A 14,314-nucleotide genomic window follows, 5' to 3' on the forward strand; every position below is an offset into this window, starting at 1 on the left:
ATTGGGACGCAGGAGAAAGGCGTTGTTATTGGGACGCAGGAGAAAGGCGTTGTTATTGGGACGCAGGAGAAAGGCGTTGTTATTGGGACGCAGGAGAAAGGCGTTGTTATTGGGACGCAGGAGAAAGGCGTTGTTAATGGGACGCAGGAGAATGACGATGTTAATGGGACGCAGGAGAAGGCGATGTTATTGGGACGCAGGAGAAAGGCGATGTTATTGGGACGCAGGAGAAAGGCGTTGTTATTGGGACGCAGGAGAAAGGCGTTGTTATTGGGACGCAGGAGAAAGGCGTTGTTATTGGGACGCAGGAGAAAGGCGTTGTTATTGGGACGCAGGAGAATGACGATGTTATTGGGACGCAGGAGAAAGGCGTTGTTATTGGGACGCAGGAGAAAGGCGTTGTTATTGGGACGCAGGAGAAAGGCGATGTTATTGGGACGCAGGAGAAAGGCGATGTTATTGGGACGCAGGAGAAAGGCGATGTTATTGGGACGCAGGAGAAAGGCGTTGTTATTGGGACGCAGGAGAAAGGCGTTGTTAATGGGACGCAGGAGAAAGGCGTTGTTAATGGGACGCAGGAGAAAGGCGTTGTTAATGGGACGCAGGAGAAAGGCGTTGTTATTGGGACGCAGGAGAAAGGCGTTGTTAATGGGACGCAGGAGAAAGGCGTTGTTAATGGGACGCAGGAGAAAGGCGTTGTTAATGGGACGCAGGAGAAAGGCGTTGTTAGTGGGACGCAGGAGAAAGGCGTTGTTATTGGGACCCAGGAGAAAGGCGTTGTTAATGGGACCCAGGAGAATGACGATGTTATTGGGACGCAGGAGAAAGGCGATGTTATTGGGACGCAGGAGAATGACGATGTTATTGGGACGCAGGAGAAAGGCGTTGTTATTGGGACGCAGGAGAAAGGCGTTGTTATTGGGACGCAGGAGAAAGGCGTTGTTATTGGGACGCAGGAGAAAGGCGTTGTTATTGGGACGCAGGAGAAAGGCGTTATTGGGACGCAGGAGAAAGGCGATGTTATTGGGACGCAGGAGAATGACGATGTTATTGGGACGCAGGAGAAAGGCGTTGTTATTGGGACGTAGGAGAAAGGCGATGTTATTGGGACGTAGGAGAAAGGCGATGTTATTGGGACGTAGGAGAAAGGCGATGTTATTGGGACGTAGGAGAAAGGCGTTGTTATTGGGACGTAACTCAGGGTCTGGAAATAGGGTACCATTTGGGGGACACAGTGTTTCCCTAAAGTTCTCTTTTTGCACAGTTACTGTTGTTCACTTTAGTAAAATGTCTGACCCCATTGACTTTTGTCAGATTGAGTTGATAATCTTTTTCTGTTGGCTGCCCAATTCAGTGACTCAATGTGGTCCCCTTTTGTAGGTTTGGTAATTCCATCATCCTGTGTCCTGGTTTCTCTTAATCCCCTATGTTTTAGATCCTTGTGGATGATTGTGTTCTTGTAGTTGATTGCACTATGTCCTCTCGACGCCTGACTGGTTTATCTGTCCCTCTACAGGTGTGGAAGGTGAAGAAAGCCTTTAAAATACAGGTTATCTGGAAGGGTGTAAAACCCACATTTATTGTAAGTCTGGTTTGTTTGTAACGATATCAGTTTATCTGAGTTAATTTCCTCCGGATTACGTTTGGTCTCTGTTTGTTCTACATTGATATCAGTGTGTGTTTGTCTCCCCACAGTTTGGAAAGTCTGACGAATCAGAGAGGAGGACTGTAGAGTATGATACTCTTGTGAGACTTGTCATATACCTTTTTTATGTCCATTTCAAAAAGCACCAAAAATGACATGTTTTCCTTTTGTCCTCAATTTGTTTACAGTAGCGTTGTCATAAATAGCAACCGTTTGATTTCCCTTGCAACGTTCTTCTCTTCCCAGGCCATGAAGTACCTGTCGTATTTACTCTACCCAATGTGTATTGGAGGAGCGGTTTATGCCTTAGTGTTTTTGAGATACAAAAGGTAGGCAATAACTCTGGAAAATAACAGTAGGGTCTACTACAGTGATGGACAACTGTAGTAGTTTTTTGGGAGCGAGAAATTATTATTTTGGATTTTTAAAAAGACCCCAGACTACACTTGAAATTACAATGGACCTATGTCTTCTGGCAATAACGTCCATGTTTATTGCCTGCAAATAGAGTTTGACTAACAAATCAACTTCCCCCAAAAATCAGTGCGGGCATCGGTGGCATTTAGAAATCTCAGTGTGGCCCTGGAGCCTTGAGATGTTGCCCAGACCCGGTCTACTATGTGTTTTGAATGTGTAATAATGTCTCACCTGCTTTCTGTTTGGCAGTTGGTTCTCCTGGATCATCAACAGTTTAGTGAATGGTATGTTCTCTGACACTATCCTGAAGCCAGCATGATTTGCTTTAATTCACTTTTAAAAGACAGATTTACCTTAAGTGTTGTTTTTTTTTTTTCAAATATTTTATTGTATGTTCAGTCAATTGGCAGAATCATTGGAGAAATAAGAAATGCTTTGTCAGTGCACGTCCATGATCACATGATAATTAATACTAGAAGCATTGATATTGTCATTGATGGTCTCTTCTTTTGACAGGAGTGTACGCTTTTGGATTCCTTTTCATGCTACCTCAACTCTTTGTTAACTACAAGGTCAGTTCCATTATACTGTGCGTTAGTGCACATGTCTTCTGTCTTCTGTTCTATGTAATCTTTAGCATGCCGCTAAAAACCAGATGCTGGTGTCCGTATCGATTATTGTCTTGTTTCAACAGTTCAAATCTGTGGCACATCTACCCTGGAAAGCATTCATGTATAAAGTGAGTGAATTATATGAGATCTCATTTGAGAGATCGCCAGGTTTTATACTGTTAGATGTCTCGGAAAGGGTTTTATCATTGAAGGACAATAAGAGTATTGGTACTGGAATGAAAGGAACGGGTTTTATCATTGAAGGACAATAAGAGTATGGGTACTGGAATGAAAGGAAAGGGTTTTATCATTGAAGGACAATAAGAGTATTGGTACTGGAATGAAAGGAAAGGGTTTTATCATTGAAGGACAATAAGAGTATTGGTACTGGAATGAAAGGAAAGGGTTTTATCATTGAAGGACAATAAGAGTATGGGTACTGGAATGAAAGGAAAGGGTTTTATCATTGAAGGACAATAAGAGTATTGGTACTGGAATGAAAGGAAAGGGTTTTATCATTGAAGGACAATAAGAGTATGGGTACTGGAATGAAAGGAAAGGGTTTTATCATTGAAGGACAATAAGAGTATTGGTACTGGAATGAAAGGAAAGGGTTTTATCATTGAAGGACAATAAGAGTATGGGTACTGGAATGAAAGGAAAGTGTTTTATCATTGAAGGACAATAAGAGTATGGGTACTGGAATGAAAGGAAAGTGTTTTATCATTGAAGGACAATAAGAGTATGGGTACTGGAATGTGTAGTAATTGTTACAATGAAACATCCATAAATCTATCAGAAAGAAAAAGGGCATAAAGTGATGAAACTGAAGGACGTTAATGATAGTAGTTTATATTTGTCCATCCCCAGGCGTTCAACACCTTTATCGACGACATATTTGCCTTCATCATCACAATGCCCACCTCCCACCGGTTAGCCTGCTTCAGGGATGATGTGGTCTTCCTCGTCTACTTGTACCAGAGATGGTAAGCCACACGGCAGATACGCACACAGGGGTAGGATCTTAATTTGAGAATTTGTTGAGAATTTCCCTACGCTGCAGAAAATGTCGATGAGCTTTGATTTACATAAATTCACTGAAAACTCAAACTAACACAAGGTTATATTAATATATATTTCCAGCTGATAGACTAACCACTGATCAAACAACATTGTAGACTAAACATTCAAATTCTGTTACTGCAAGATTATTTATCTGCAACAATACTGGTCAAATGAAGATCCTATACACACACTGCACTAAATTGACTGTCACTTGTAAGTAACTATCTCCAATGCTACAACAGAATATCCTCACATTGAACGCATCAATTTGTTTACTACAACTTTTTTCCACTATTTTTCTATCGTAAGGCTGTATCCTGTTGATAAGACCAGGATGAACGAATACGGACTGTCTTACAATGAGGAAGAGAAACCCAATGGAAAGGCCCACAAAGACTAAAACTGATCACAGACACATGCAGGTCCTGAGAGCCATATGTAGAATATGGACCTATACGTTGCTGTGTTGGTATTGGGTACAATGCCTATAAAACACATTGGTGTTATTTGTCAGTAGGTGGATTTGCCTAGGGAAGGTTCAGCTATCCTTACTGCCCTGCTAAGCCCCTCACTCCCAGCCAGTCACCACCCACCCACCCACCTTATACCTACCGAGCCCATTGAAGACTTGAGTGGGCTTTCCTAAGCAATGCGATGCCTAGCACAGCACTGGTTGAATTTACAGCAGCTGCCTCCAGTTGAAGGAGCATGGACCAACCCATTATGTATACCATGATTGGTGAATGTGTTTCTCTATGGAATGAGACCAACTCAGTCCCACACACCCCTTGCCTGCCTACACCTGTCGCCCCCCCCCCCCCCCCCACCTCACCCATCCAACTTATAAAAAAGAACACCTGGTGTTTCATATCATGATGTCATCATCAGGAGATGCTGACTGATGTCACCACGTTTTGTTCTCTTGGTCAAAACGTCCAGAATCCTGTTTGATCATTCAGGAGAAGACATGTGCATTGGTTTGTATTTGACCTCGTATTAGAACATGAAGACCATGAGATGATGGTGCCAAACATGGGAATTTATATTTGATGTGCTTTTGAATGTGACATTTTGTGATGTTACATTTTGTTAATTGTTATTAAAGCATTTGATAATGTTTGATTGTTTTGGTGGAGTTATGAGTAAATTATAAATAATAAATTGACTTCAGTGTTACAAGGACCAATTGGGTGGAAAGTATATTTACTTTTGTCAAAATATGATTTAAGACTCATATGATATGTGACGATGTCTGGTCTTTTTAAAAATGTTTATTGATCAAGTTCTATCAGATGTTGCAGTACAGGGTTGTTTGACTCATACGCTACGACTTCCTGCTGCTTTTCTGTACTACATGATTATTAATTGCACCCGCCTGGTGTTCCAGCTCTAAATCAGTACCTGATTAGAGGGGAATGATGCAGTGGAACTGGATTTGAGGTTCGAGGGCTGTAGGTGACGCTTTGTTTTCAAACCAAATCAAATTTCAAATCAAATGTATTTATATAGCCCTTCGTACATCAGCTGATATCTCAAAGTGCTGTACAGAAACCCAGCCTAAAACCCCAAACAGCAAGCAATGCAGGTGTAGAAGCACGGTGGCTAGGAAAAACTCCCTAGAAAGGCCAAAACCTAGGAAGAAACCTAGAGAGGAACCAGGCTATGTGGGGTGGCCAGTCCTCTTCTGGCTGTGCCGGGTGGAGATTATAACAGAACATGGCCAAGATGTTCATAAATGACCAGCATGGTCGAATAATAATAAGGCAGAACAGTTGAAACTGGAGCAGCAGCACGGCCAGGTGGACTGGGGACAGCAAGGAGTCATCATGTCAGGTAGTCCTGAGGCCTGGTCTTAGGGCTCAGGTCCTCCGAGAGCGAGAAAGAGAGAATTAGAGAGAGCACGCTTAAATTCACGCAGGACACCGAATAGGACAGGAGAAATACTCCAGATATAACAAACTGACCCCAGCCCCCCGACACATAAACTACTGCAGCATAAATACTGGAGGCTGAGACAGGAGGGGTCAGGAGACACTGTGGCCCCATCCAAGGACACCCCAAATCTCTTGGTTGCTTTCCTCCCACCAGGATGGGTGTCATTTAATTTAGCCCATATTAGTTTCATTTTGTGAATTGTTTGCATCATGCCATGGCTGTAGGCAGGTGTCCAATGACCCAAGTCGGAAGTTTACATACTCTTAGGTTGGAGTCACTATAACTCGTTTTTCAACCACTCCACAACTGTCTTGTTAACAAACTATAGTTTTGGCAAGTCAGTTAGGACATCTACTTTGTGCATGACACAAGTCATTTTTCCAACAATTGTTTACAGACAGATTATTTCACTGTATCACAATTCCAGTGGGTCAGAAGTTTACATACACTAAGTTGACTGTGCCTTTAAACAGCTTGGAAAATTCCAGAAAATGATGTCATGGCTTTAGAAGCTTCAGATAAGCTAAATGACATCATTTGAGTCAATTAGAGGTGAACCTGTGGATGTATTTCAAGGCCAACCTTCAAACTCAGTGCCTCTTTGCTTGACATCATAGGATAATCAAAAGAAATCAGCCAAGACCTGATCAAAAATTGTAGACTTCCACAATTCTGGTTCATCCTCGGGAGCAATTTCCAAACACCTGAAGGTATCACGTTCATCTGTACAAACAATAGTACGCAAGTATAAACACCATGGGACCACGCAGCCGTCATACAGCTCAGGATAGAGATGCCTTGTGTCTCCTAGAGATGAACGTACTTTGGTGCGAAAAGTGCAAATCAATCCCAGAACAACAGCAAATGACCTTGTGAAGATGCTGGAGGAAACAGGGACAAAAGTATCTACATCCACAGTAAACCGAGGCCTATATCGACATAACTTGAAAGGCCACTCAGCAAGGAAGAAGCCACTGCTCCATAACCGCCATACAAAAGCCAGACTACGGTTTGCAACTGCACATGGGGACAAAGATCGTACTTTTTGGAGAATGTCCTCTGGTCAAATGAAACAAAAATAGAACCGTTTGGCCATAATGACCATCGTTATGTTTGGAGGAAAAGGGTGGGCTTGCAAGCTGAAGAACGCCATCCCAACCGTGAAGCACAGGGGTGGCAGCATCATGTTGTGGGGGTGCTTTGCTGCAGGAGGGACTGGTGTACTTCACAAAATATATGGCATCATGGATATTTTTTAACCTTTATTTAACTAGGCAAGTCAGTTAAGAACAAATTCTTATTTTCAATGACAGCCTAGGAACAGTGGGTTAACTGCATGTTCAGGGGCAGAACAACATATATGTACCTTGCCAGCTTCCGGTTACTAGTCCAACGCTCTAACCACTAGGCTACCCTGAAGAAACATCTCAAGACATCAGTCAGGAAGTTAAAGCTTGGTCACAAATGGGTTTTCCAAATGGACAATTTCACATTCTTAAAATAAAGTGGTGATCCTAACTGACCTAAAACGGAATTTTTACTCGGATTAAATGTCAGGAATTGTGAAAAACTGAGTTTAAATGTATTTGGCTAAGGTGTATGTAAACTTCCGACTTCAACTCTAAATTGCCTTGCCTTGTTCAGGTGCAGAACATCAAATTTGGACCTTGTCAGCTCAGGGATTCAATCTAGCAACCTTTTGGTTACTGGCCCAACGCTCTAGGCAACCTGGTAATCATGTAAATGATTGCCAAGTGATTTTGAATGTACCTGGGGCATGTGATGTCATCACATAGGCCTAACTCTAAAACTCCACTCCACATTTAATTCTAAATGCTTACTACTTGCAAAATACATGTTTTTTCAACTACAGAAATTGTGCTTTTAGATTGTTGAAAGTATCGCGATAACATGGAAATTCAACTAACTTTTGGCTGTCTTCTATGGAAGCCATCTTCTGGTCAAGTTCCGTTTGACATTAAGGGGATGGTCTCTTGGAAACAGTCCTTGCACATCACTGGAACATTGCTATGAAGACTTTAGTTAATAGCCCAATGAAACTCTTAAGGGAACGATCTCTAAATTTGTGGGAACGTTTGTTGTTAGCTGGGAAGCAAGGAATAAGAATGTCAATAGATGCAGAACACCAAGAATAAACTACTGGTCTGTGTCTCTGGCAACCTAACCAATAGAACTAACAAACATGTTTGGTGGAAAGACTGATTTTAAAAGGGCAGTCAAATTCTGATAGTTGTTCCACAACTTTGTTCACATCAGAGCTTGCTCAGAGCTGATCTGTTTGGTCAAAAGAACAATTTGTGAAAAAGAAAGATCGGAATTAAGCTGCCTGTCTAAACACAGCCTATTAATTCACTTATCAACATGAAAATGTCAAGAAGACGTGTTATTTCTACAGTTAAATGTGCGTGTTATAGTAGTTGATGTAGGGTGGCATCTATCAAACTGTATGTCACACCTTGTACTTTCTGGGGGGGGGGGGGGGGGGGGCATGTCCAGAAGTAACCAAATTAGCTAATTAAATTAGATAACCAAGGGGTTTCACTCATGGTTGTAAACATCCGGTTTGTGGGGGACTGATGTTGGTAATTAGGTAGGGGTGTGTTCTCTTGAGGCTGTGGGCTTTAGTCATGTTAATTAAGACTATACATTAGAGTGCATTAGGTTTGTGTGGGTGTTGTCTGTGATTGATGTCTGTTTAGATCATATGATGCAATGTCGGGTAGAACCTGACCCGGGAGTCATGACTTATGACCACATATATCGGATCTGTGATTAGGGACTGATTTCTATAGAATGTTATTTGTGCTTAAGAAGATTATTTTACACATTAACATTTGTAACATATAATATTATTAGATTATATGAACATAACTCTATCCGCTGATGCTGCAAACAACCGTTTCTACAAAGTTTAATTGGTGATGGAATATGTCTGTTGTTCATTACATCATCACATATACATTCAATCACACGGTGGTCAGTTAAGCTTATATTAGGAACTCAGATCTGCCAGTGAGCAATTGACAAGTCTTAATCCTCAATAGTTCTCTATTAACCAGAAGGTAACAAACAACTTATCCTAATGGATAGGAGTGGATAACTTGGATAAAAATGGGTCTAGGGGAGGTTGTCGTACTTCTTTGAACAGTTTTTTCCACTTACGGGATACAGTAGATCACCCCCAGAAGACTATACAAGGGTTAAATCTGCATAAGCATTGTTGATTGGCTGTTACGTTTAGACAAGACAGGCCCTCTCTCGACCCCTTTGTAAATATGGGGTGGTATGTCTTGATTTCGAGCTGAAGCCTAGTATTTTTCTAAACTGCATTGTTGGTTAAGGGCTTGTATTTCACTGCATTTCACTGTTATACCTACACCTGTTGTATTCGGCGCATGTGACAAATACAATTTGATTTGATTTAACTCAAGGCTGTAATGATGATCCAAGCTTCTTTGAAAATATATATAAGAATCTATCAACTCTACAAGCAACACTAGACTCTATTATTATAGTGGGAGATTTTAATATGGTTTTAAATACCTCTATGGACCGGAAAGCAAATCACACTACAAACTATCACCCTCAGGCATTTAAGGAAATCATGAATGTCATGGATATATTGGAATTAGTGGATATATGGAGGCTTAAATACCCTGACCTAGTGAGATATGCATGGTGGAGGCTTAATCAAGCTAGTCGTCTTGACTACTTTCTTATGTCATTCTCTCTGGCACCAAAAGTTGTAAAAGTTTTTATAGGGGACAGAATGTGCTCGGGTCATCACATAATTGGTACATATATTACTCTTACAGAATTTCCACGTGGGCGAGGACATTGGACATTTAATCAAAGCCCACTAGATGATAAATAGTTTAGAACTAGGACAGAATCATTTGAAACCTTTTGGTTACTGGCCCAGCACTCAAACCACTCAACCCGGTTACCTGTCACCTCTTCTATTATGTTACAGAATAAGGCTGTAACGTAACAAAATGTGGAGAAAGTCCATACTTTCTGTATTTGTTAAGAGCAAGTTGATTGGCAAAGTCATGAAAAATGTGACGAATTTAATAAACCACCTGTGGACTATGATAAACAATAATATTTTTCTGGGGTCAAAATTAACCCTGTCAGTAGTATGTGGTTTACACAGAGTAGCCTCATTTAATATTATCACATCAGCAACAACAGTGTGAAGATTTAAATTGACTAGTGATGGGGATGGATATGGAAAATCTATATCGATATGTTAAATTTTTTGATACGATGTGTATGTATCAGTTTTAAAAATAACAGTTTCATAAATAACATTGTATCTGTTTAGCTTCTTTTCTGGTAGCTTCCAAGGCTCTGTGAAGTTCAGAGAACTACTTGTTGATTGCCCAGTGGGGTATGTGTCAATGCTCTGGGGCATAAACATACAGAACCAGTTTGAATACAATGAGGAGCCCATTAACTATTAGCAGACAATTAAGTACGCTAAATTAAGAGCCTTTGAGAAAGTATGCGAGAGCGTCATGTCATAGTCAGTTTTCGGGGAAGCTACTCTGAAAATATAGTTTACCAAACTACCAGTTACTTCATGCTGGAAGAAGTTAAGCTACATTAAAGCTAAACTTTAAAATATATATATTTAACTTAAATAAAGTTACTACATCACAAACCGATAAATTATCATATCTAAATCTGAAACAGTGCTGCGGTGTCAGGCCGTGGCCGCCGGGACCTTGGGTGTTGTGGGGGACCTTCGCCTGGGGTCGAGGCTCCCTTTCCTCTGTACCACCTCAGGGCTTCTGTGGCTACCATGGAAAAAGATCTTCAATGAGATTACAAATATAATCTAATAATATTATATGTTACATATGTTAAAATGTAAAATAATATTGTAAGTACAAATACCATTCTATTGGAATCAGTCCCTAATCACAGATCTGATATAAGTCATGACTCCTGGGTCAGGTTTTACCCAACATTACATCATATGATCTAAAAAGACATCAATCACAGACAACACCCACACAAACCTTATGCACTCTAATGTATAGTCTTAATTAACATAACTAAAGCCCACTGCCACAAGAGAACACACCCCTACCTAATTACCAACTCCCCAAATCAGTCCCCCACAAACTGAACGTTTACAGAGTGAAACCACTTGGTTATCTAATTTAATTAGCTCATTTGGTTATTTTCAGACTCATAAAACCCAAGGTGTGACATCCAATTTGACTGAAGCCACACTACACCCACTAATAACCTTACACAGGAGGCTGGTCTCATGGTAGTGGATAGAGTGGAATGGGATCCATGTGTTTGGTGCTGTTCCGTTTCCCCTCCGTTCCAGACATTATTATGATCCGTTCTCCCCTCAGCAGACTCCAATGTTTGAGTTTTTTGTTGTTGTTGGTAACTGTGGTATACAGTAATTATAGGGAGTAAATGAAACAAGATATCACAAATCTTTCATGCTACACAATGGTTCTGAATATTGTTGTGGATTCTGCTTGGTAACAATCTGTATACTTTCACAAACACACCTGGCTATTTAAACACCCAGCAGAGACGAGACAACTTTATTACAGCAAGATAAAATCGTCAGAACTCACATTATCAGTCATGAAGACCATTCTTGTGTTACTAATGCCCATTTTGTTTGGGAACGTTGCAGGTATGTATTTTGGAATGAATTATCTATCATCATGGTATATTACCTAAATTGTGTGTATTGTGCGCGTGACTTTCACTGTAATCTAATTACTGGATTTCTGTGTAGTACGAATTGTGTGTTCTGTCAATATCTAAAGAATTTCGGTGATGTTTTACACGTATACTGTATGTTTCATTATGGTGTTTCAGTGGAGGCACTGCGGTGTTATGCCTGTGATGACACAAACAGCAATGCTCTGTGCAACCAGAACATAGAGAACTGCTTTGACTCAAAAGACACCTGCATGACCGCCGTTGCCCAAATCTGTAAGAGCACAGATACTCTGTAAATGAATAGATACATTAATACATCTCTTTGTAGGTAGGGTTTTGGACAAGGGTACCAGGCACTTTGTCTATGTAGGTTAGTGAAAACTGTAATAAATATTGTCAATAATTCTGTCATGTCAGTATATAAAATAAATTATACCTCACTGTTTCTCTTATCAGTTATAGACTCAATCAATCAATTTGCCAGCCCTTTAACCAGTTCATCTAAACCAGTTCATCTATCTTCCACTGTCTGTCACCAGTGGGGATCAAGTACATTTCTAAGACCTGCACCAACAGCTTGACGTGTACAACAGCCGCCTCCACCGGCATCATTCCAGGAGGCTTATTGGGGATCCAGGTCAGCTGCTGTCAGACTGACCTCTGTAACGTCAACGGTTCATCAGTCTCTGGACTCAACTTCCTGTTGCTCAGCTTGTCTTTTCTCTTATCTGGCCTGGTTTTGTCTCTGTGAAACTCTGTGAAGTTTTTGAAATGAATGAACTGAAATCAATATGTGGGTTCATCTTTGCTGGGTTTTGTTGTTTGTTGTTGTTGCACCTGAAAATACAAAGTTTTCCTATCTGTGCTGGTTACTGTGTCTCTGAATCAAGTTTTCGAAATGAATGAATATGAACAACTGAAATAAATATGTGTTCATCTCTGCTGGTGTTTTTATTTTTGTTTAACCTCTATGGCTGTCAAGTTATATGCTGAAGAAATGCAGTAGGCCTGGTATCTTTGTCAAAAGGCAAGACTGAAATGTGTACAAATATGTTCTGGCAAAAATAAGATGCAATAATTTCATCATAAAAACACACCCGATCATTAGTTTGACGTGTCTCCATCCACCAGTTTTTAAAGTAGTGGTGATGATGGCCTTGTGACAAAGAACTGAAACACAAATGATGGTATTGGAGTTTTACCCTGCCTGGTGTCGGTTGATGTCACATACCTGTGTATAGGATGACAGGCAGACAACAGGACATCCTTTTCACTATAAGGGTTAAGGGCTCCATTCAATCAAACCTGCATTACAGTATTTAGGCAGTAGCTCTTTTTCCCATGCTCAGATTTACTCAAAGACTGGTCTTGGGTACTGTATAAAACCTACGACCAGGGTGACCCCATACACAGGTATATGTTCACTTTCACAATTAGATGTGTGTTGGCACAGAATGATTATTGTAAATAAAGACACCGTGCAGGCCTAAACTTTGCTAGCAATGGTTGAGTTCGTTTTGCATGGCCCGGTGTCCTGGTTGAGTGGAGTTTGCTCATTTTAGACCCATAGGTCCACCCACTTGGGGTACCTGGCATCATCCGCATCATGGAACTTCAGTTTAACAGCATTAATTACATTTAAAGGCGATGATCCTGCTTTTAGCAGAGACTGCATTCACAGTAAACGCTGCCTATGTTGGCTCAATCTGAAATAATCTTTACATTTCTATTGGGGAATCTGTAACCCTTCAGCTATAAAGACTGAATAGAGCCCATGCATAAAATGTGACTCCGTGCTGCCAATGGCAATGTCTGCTTTAGGTATAATGCCTGGAGCCGCTTGTGGATGGAACAACTTTAACACAGTTCAACATCTGACAGCCAAAACAACCGCTATGGAGATGTCAGCTAAAGGAGATCTGATTGAATAGAGGCATTTGGTTACAAAAATGAATTATAAAGCTACAGAGTGTTATAGTTACAAATTGCAACTAGTAAAATACAAAACATAATCGCTCCTGTGTTTGAAAATATAAGAAAAAGGCTATATATGACCTGAATCACAAATACTTGTATCTCTGCTATTTTCTTGATTATTAAACTCTTCTGAGACTGTTCTGAACCAGTTCTCATGTAGAATAACTTCCGGGTTGCTGTTCTGAACCAGTTCTCATGTAGAATAACTTCCTGGTTGCTGTTCTGAACCAGTTCTCATGTAGAATAACTTCCTGGTTGCTGTTCTGAACCAGTTCTCATGTAGAATAACTTCCTGGTTGTTGTTCTGAACCAGTTCTCATGTAGAATAACTTCCTGGTTGTTGTTCTGAACCAGTTCTCATGTAGATTAACTTCCTGGTTGTTGTTCTGAACCAGTTCTCATGTAGAATAACTTCCTGGTTGTTGTTCTGAACCAGTTCTCATGTAGAATAACTTCCTGGTTGTTGTTCTGAACCAGTTCTCATGTAGATTAACTTCCTGGTTGTTGTTCTGAACCAGTTCTCATGTAGAATAACTTACTGGTTGTTGTTCTGAACCAGTTCTCATGTAGAATAACTTCCTGGTTGTTGTTCTGAACCAGTTCTCATGTAGAATAACTTCCTGGTTGTTGTTCTGAACCAGTTCTCGTGTAGAATAACTTCCTGGTTGCTGAACCAGGACATTGTATTACATGTACATTCTTGTCCTTTAACAGAAGCTCCAGAGTGACTTATCATATACAATACTTTTACATATACGATACAGCTCTCATATATATTGTTATATACAGTATTGTTAATATTGTGAGTATATATATATATTGAATAGTGTGAAGTTGTTGTGCAGTAGTAAAATCTATTTATTTTATTTATATGGCTTTGGCTGTGATCGTGTTTTATATTGTGTCATGTAAATCAAATTTGATCAAATCAAATCGAATT

At 40.4% G+C, this 14,314-nt stretch overlaps 2 protein-coding genes across 2 annotated transcripts in view; both read left to right on the top strand.

Annotated features, from left to right (window-relative positions):
* Positions 1 to 4,855, top strand: part of LOC135551750 (lipid scramblase CLPTM1L-like) — a 16,846-nt gene extending 11,991 nt beyond the window's left edge. Inside the window, exons 9-16 of the mRNA XM_064982952.1 lie at positions 1,517 to 1,582; positions 1,696 to 1,746; positions 1,892 to 1,974; positions 2,312 to 2,346; positions 2,579 to 2,634; positions 2,757 to 2,801; positions 3,544 to 3,659; positions 4,048 to 4,855. Coding sequence (XP_064839024.1) covers positions 1,517 to 1,582; positions 1,696 to 1,746; positions 1,892 to 1,974; positions 2,312 to 2,346; positions 2,579 to 2,634; positions 2,757 to 2,801; positions 3,544 to 3,659; positions 4,048 to 4,138 — 543 coding nt within the window. The 3' untranslated portion in view covers positions 4,139 to 4,855. The remainder of the gene's footprint in view (positions 1 to 1,516; positions 1,583 to 1,695; positions 1,747 to 1,891; positions 1,975 to 2,311; positions 2,347 to 2,578; positions 2,635 to 2,756; positions 2,802 to 3,543; positions 3,660 to 4,047) is intronic.
* A 6,293-nt stretch (positions 4,856 to 11,148) lies between these two features.
* On the top strand, positions 11,149 to 12,329 carry LOC135551347 (prostate stem cell antigen-like). The gene is made up of 3 exons (XM_064982568.1): positions 11,149 to 11,365; positions 11,554 to 11,670; positions 11,937 to 12,329. Exons 1-3 carry the CDS (start codon positions 11,314 to 11,316, stop codon positions 12,146 to 12,148), a joined length of 381 nt encoding a protein of 126 aa, XP_064838640.1. The 5' UTR covers positions 11,149 to 11,313; the 3' UTR covers positions 12,149 to 12,329.
* The last annotated feature ends 1,985 nt before the right edge of the window (positions 12,330 to 14,314 follow it).

This window comes from Oncorhynchus masou, chromosome 13 (genome assembly GCF_036934945.1).
Source record: "Oncorhynchus masou masou isolate Uvic2021 chromosome 13, UVic_Omas_1.1, whole genome shotgun sequence".
NCBI classification, from domain to species: domain Eukaryota; kingdom Metazoa; phylum Chordata; class Actinopteri; order Salmoniformes; family Salmonidae; genus Oncorhynchus; species Oncorhynchus masou.

Coding starts and splice junctions, on each gene's coding strand:
- LOC135551347 (XM_064982568.1), top strand. CDS start 11,314: ATGAAGACCATTCTTGTGTTACTAATGCCCATTTTGTTTGGGAACGTT. Junction 11,366..11,553: donor TTTGTTTGGGAACGTTGCAG/GTATGTATTTTG, acceptor ATGGTGTTTCAG/TGGAGGCACTGCGGTGTTAT. Junction 11,671..11,936: donor GACCGCCGTTGCCCAAATCT/GTAAGAGCACAG, acceptor GTCTGTCACCAG/TGGGGATCAAGTACATTTCT.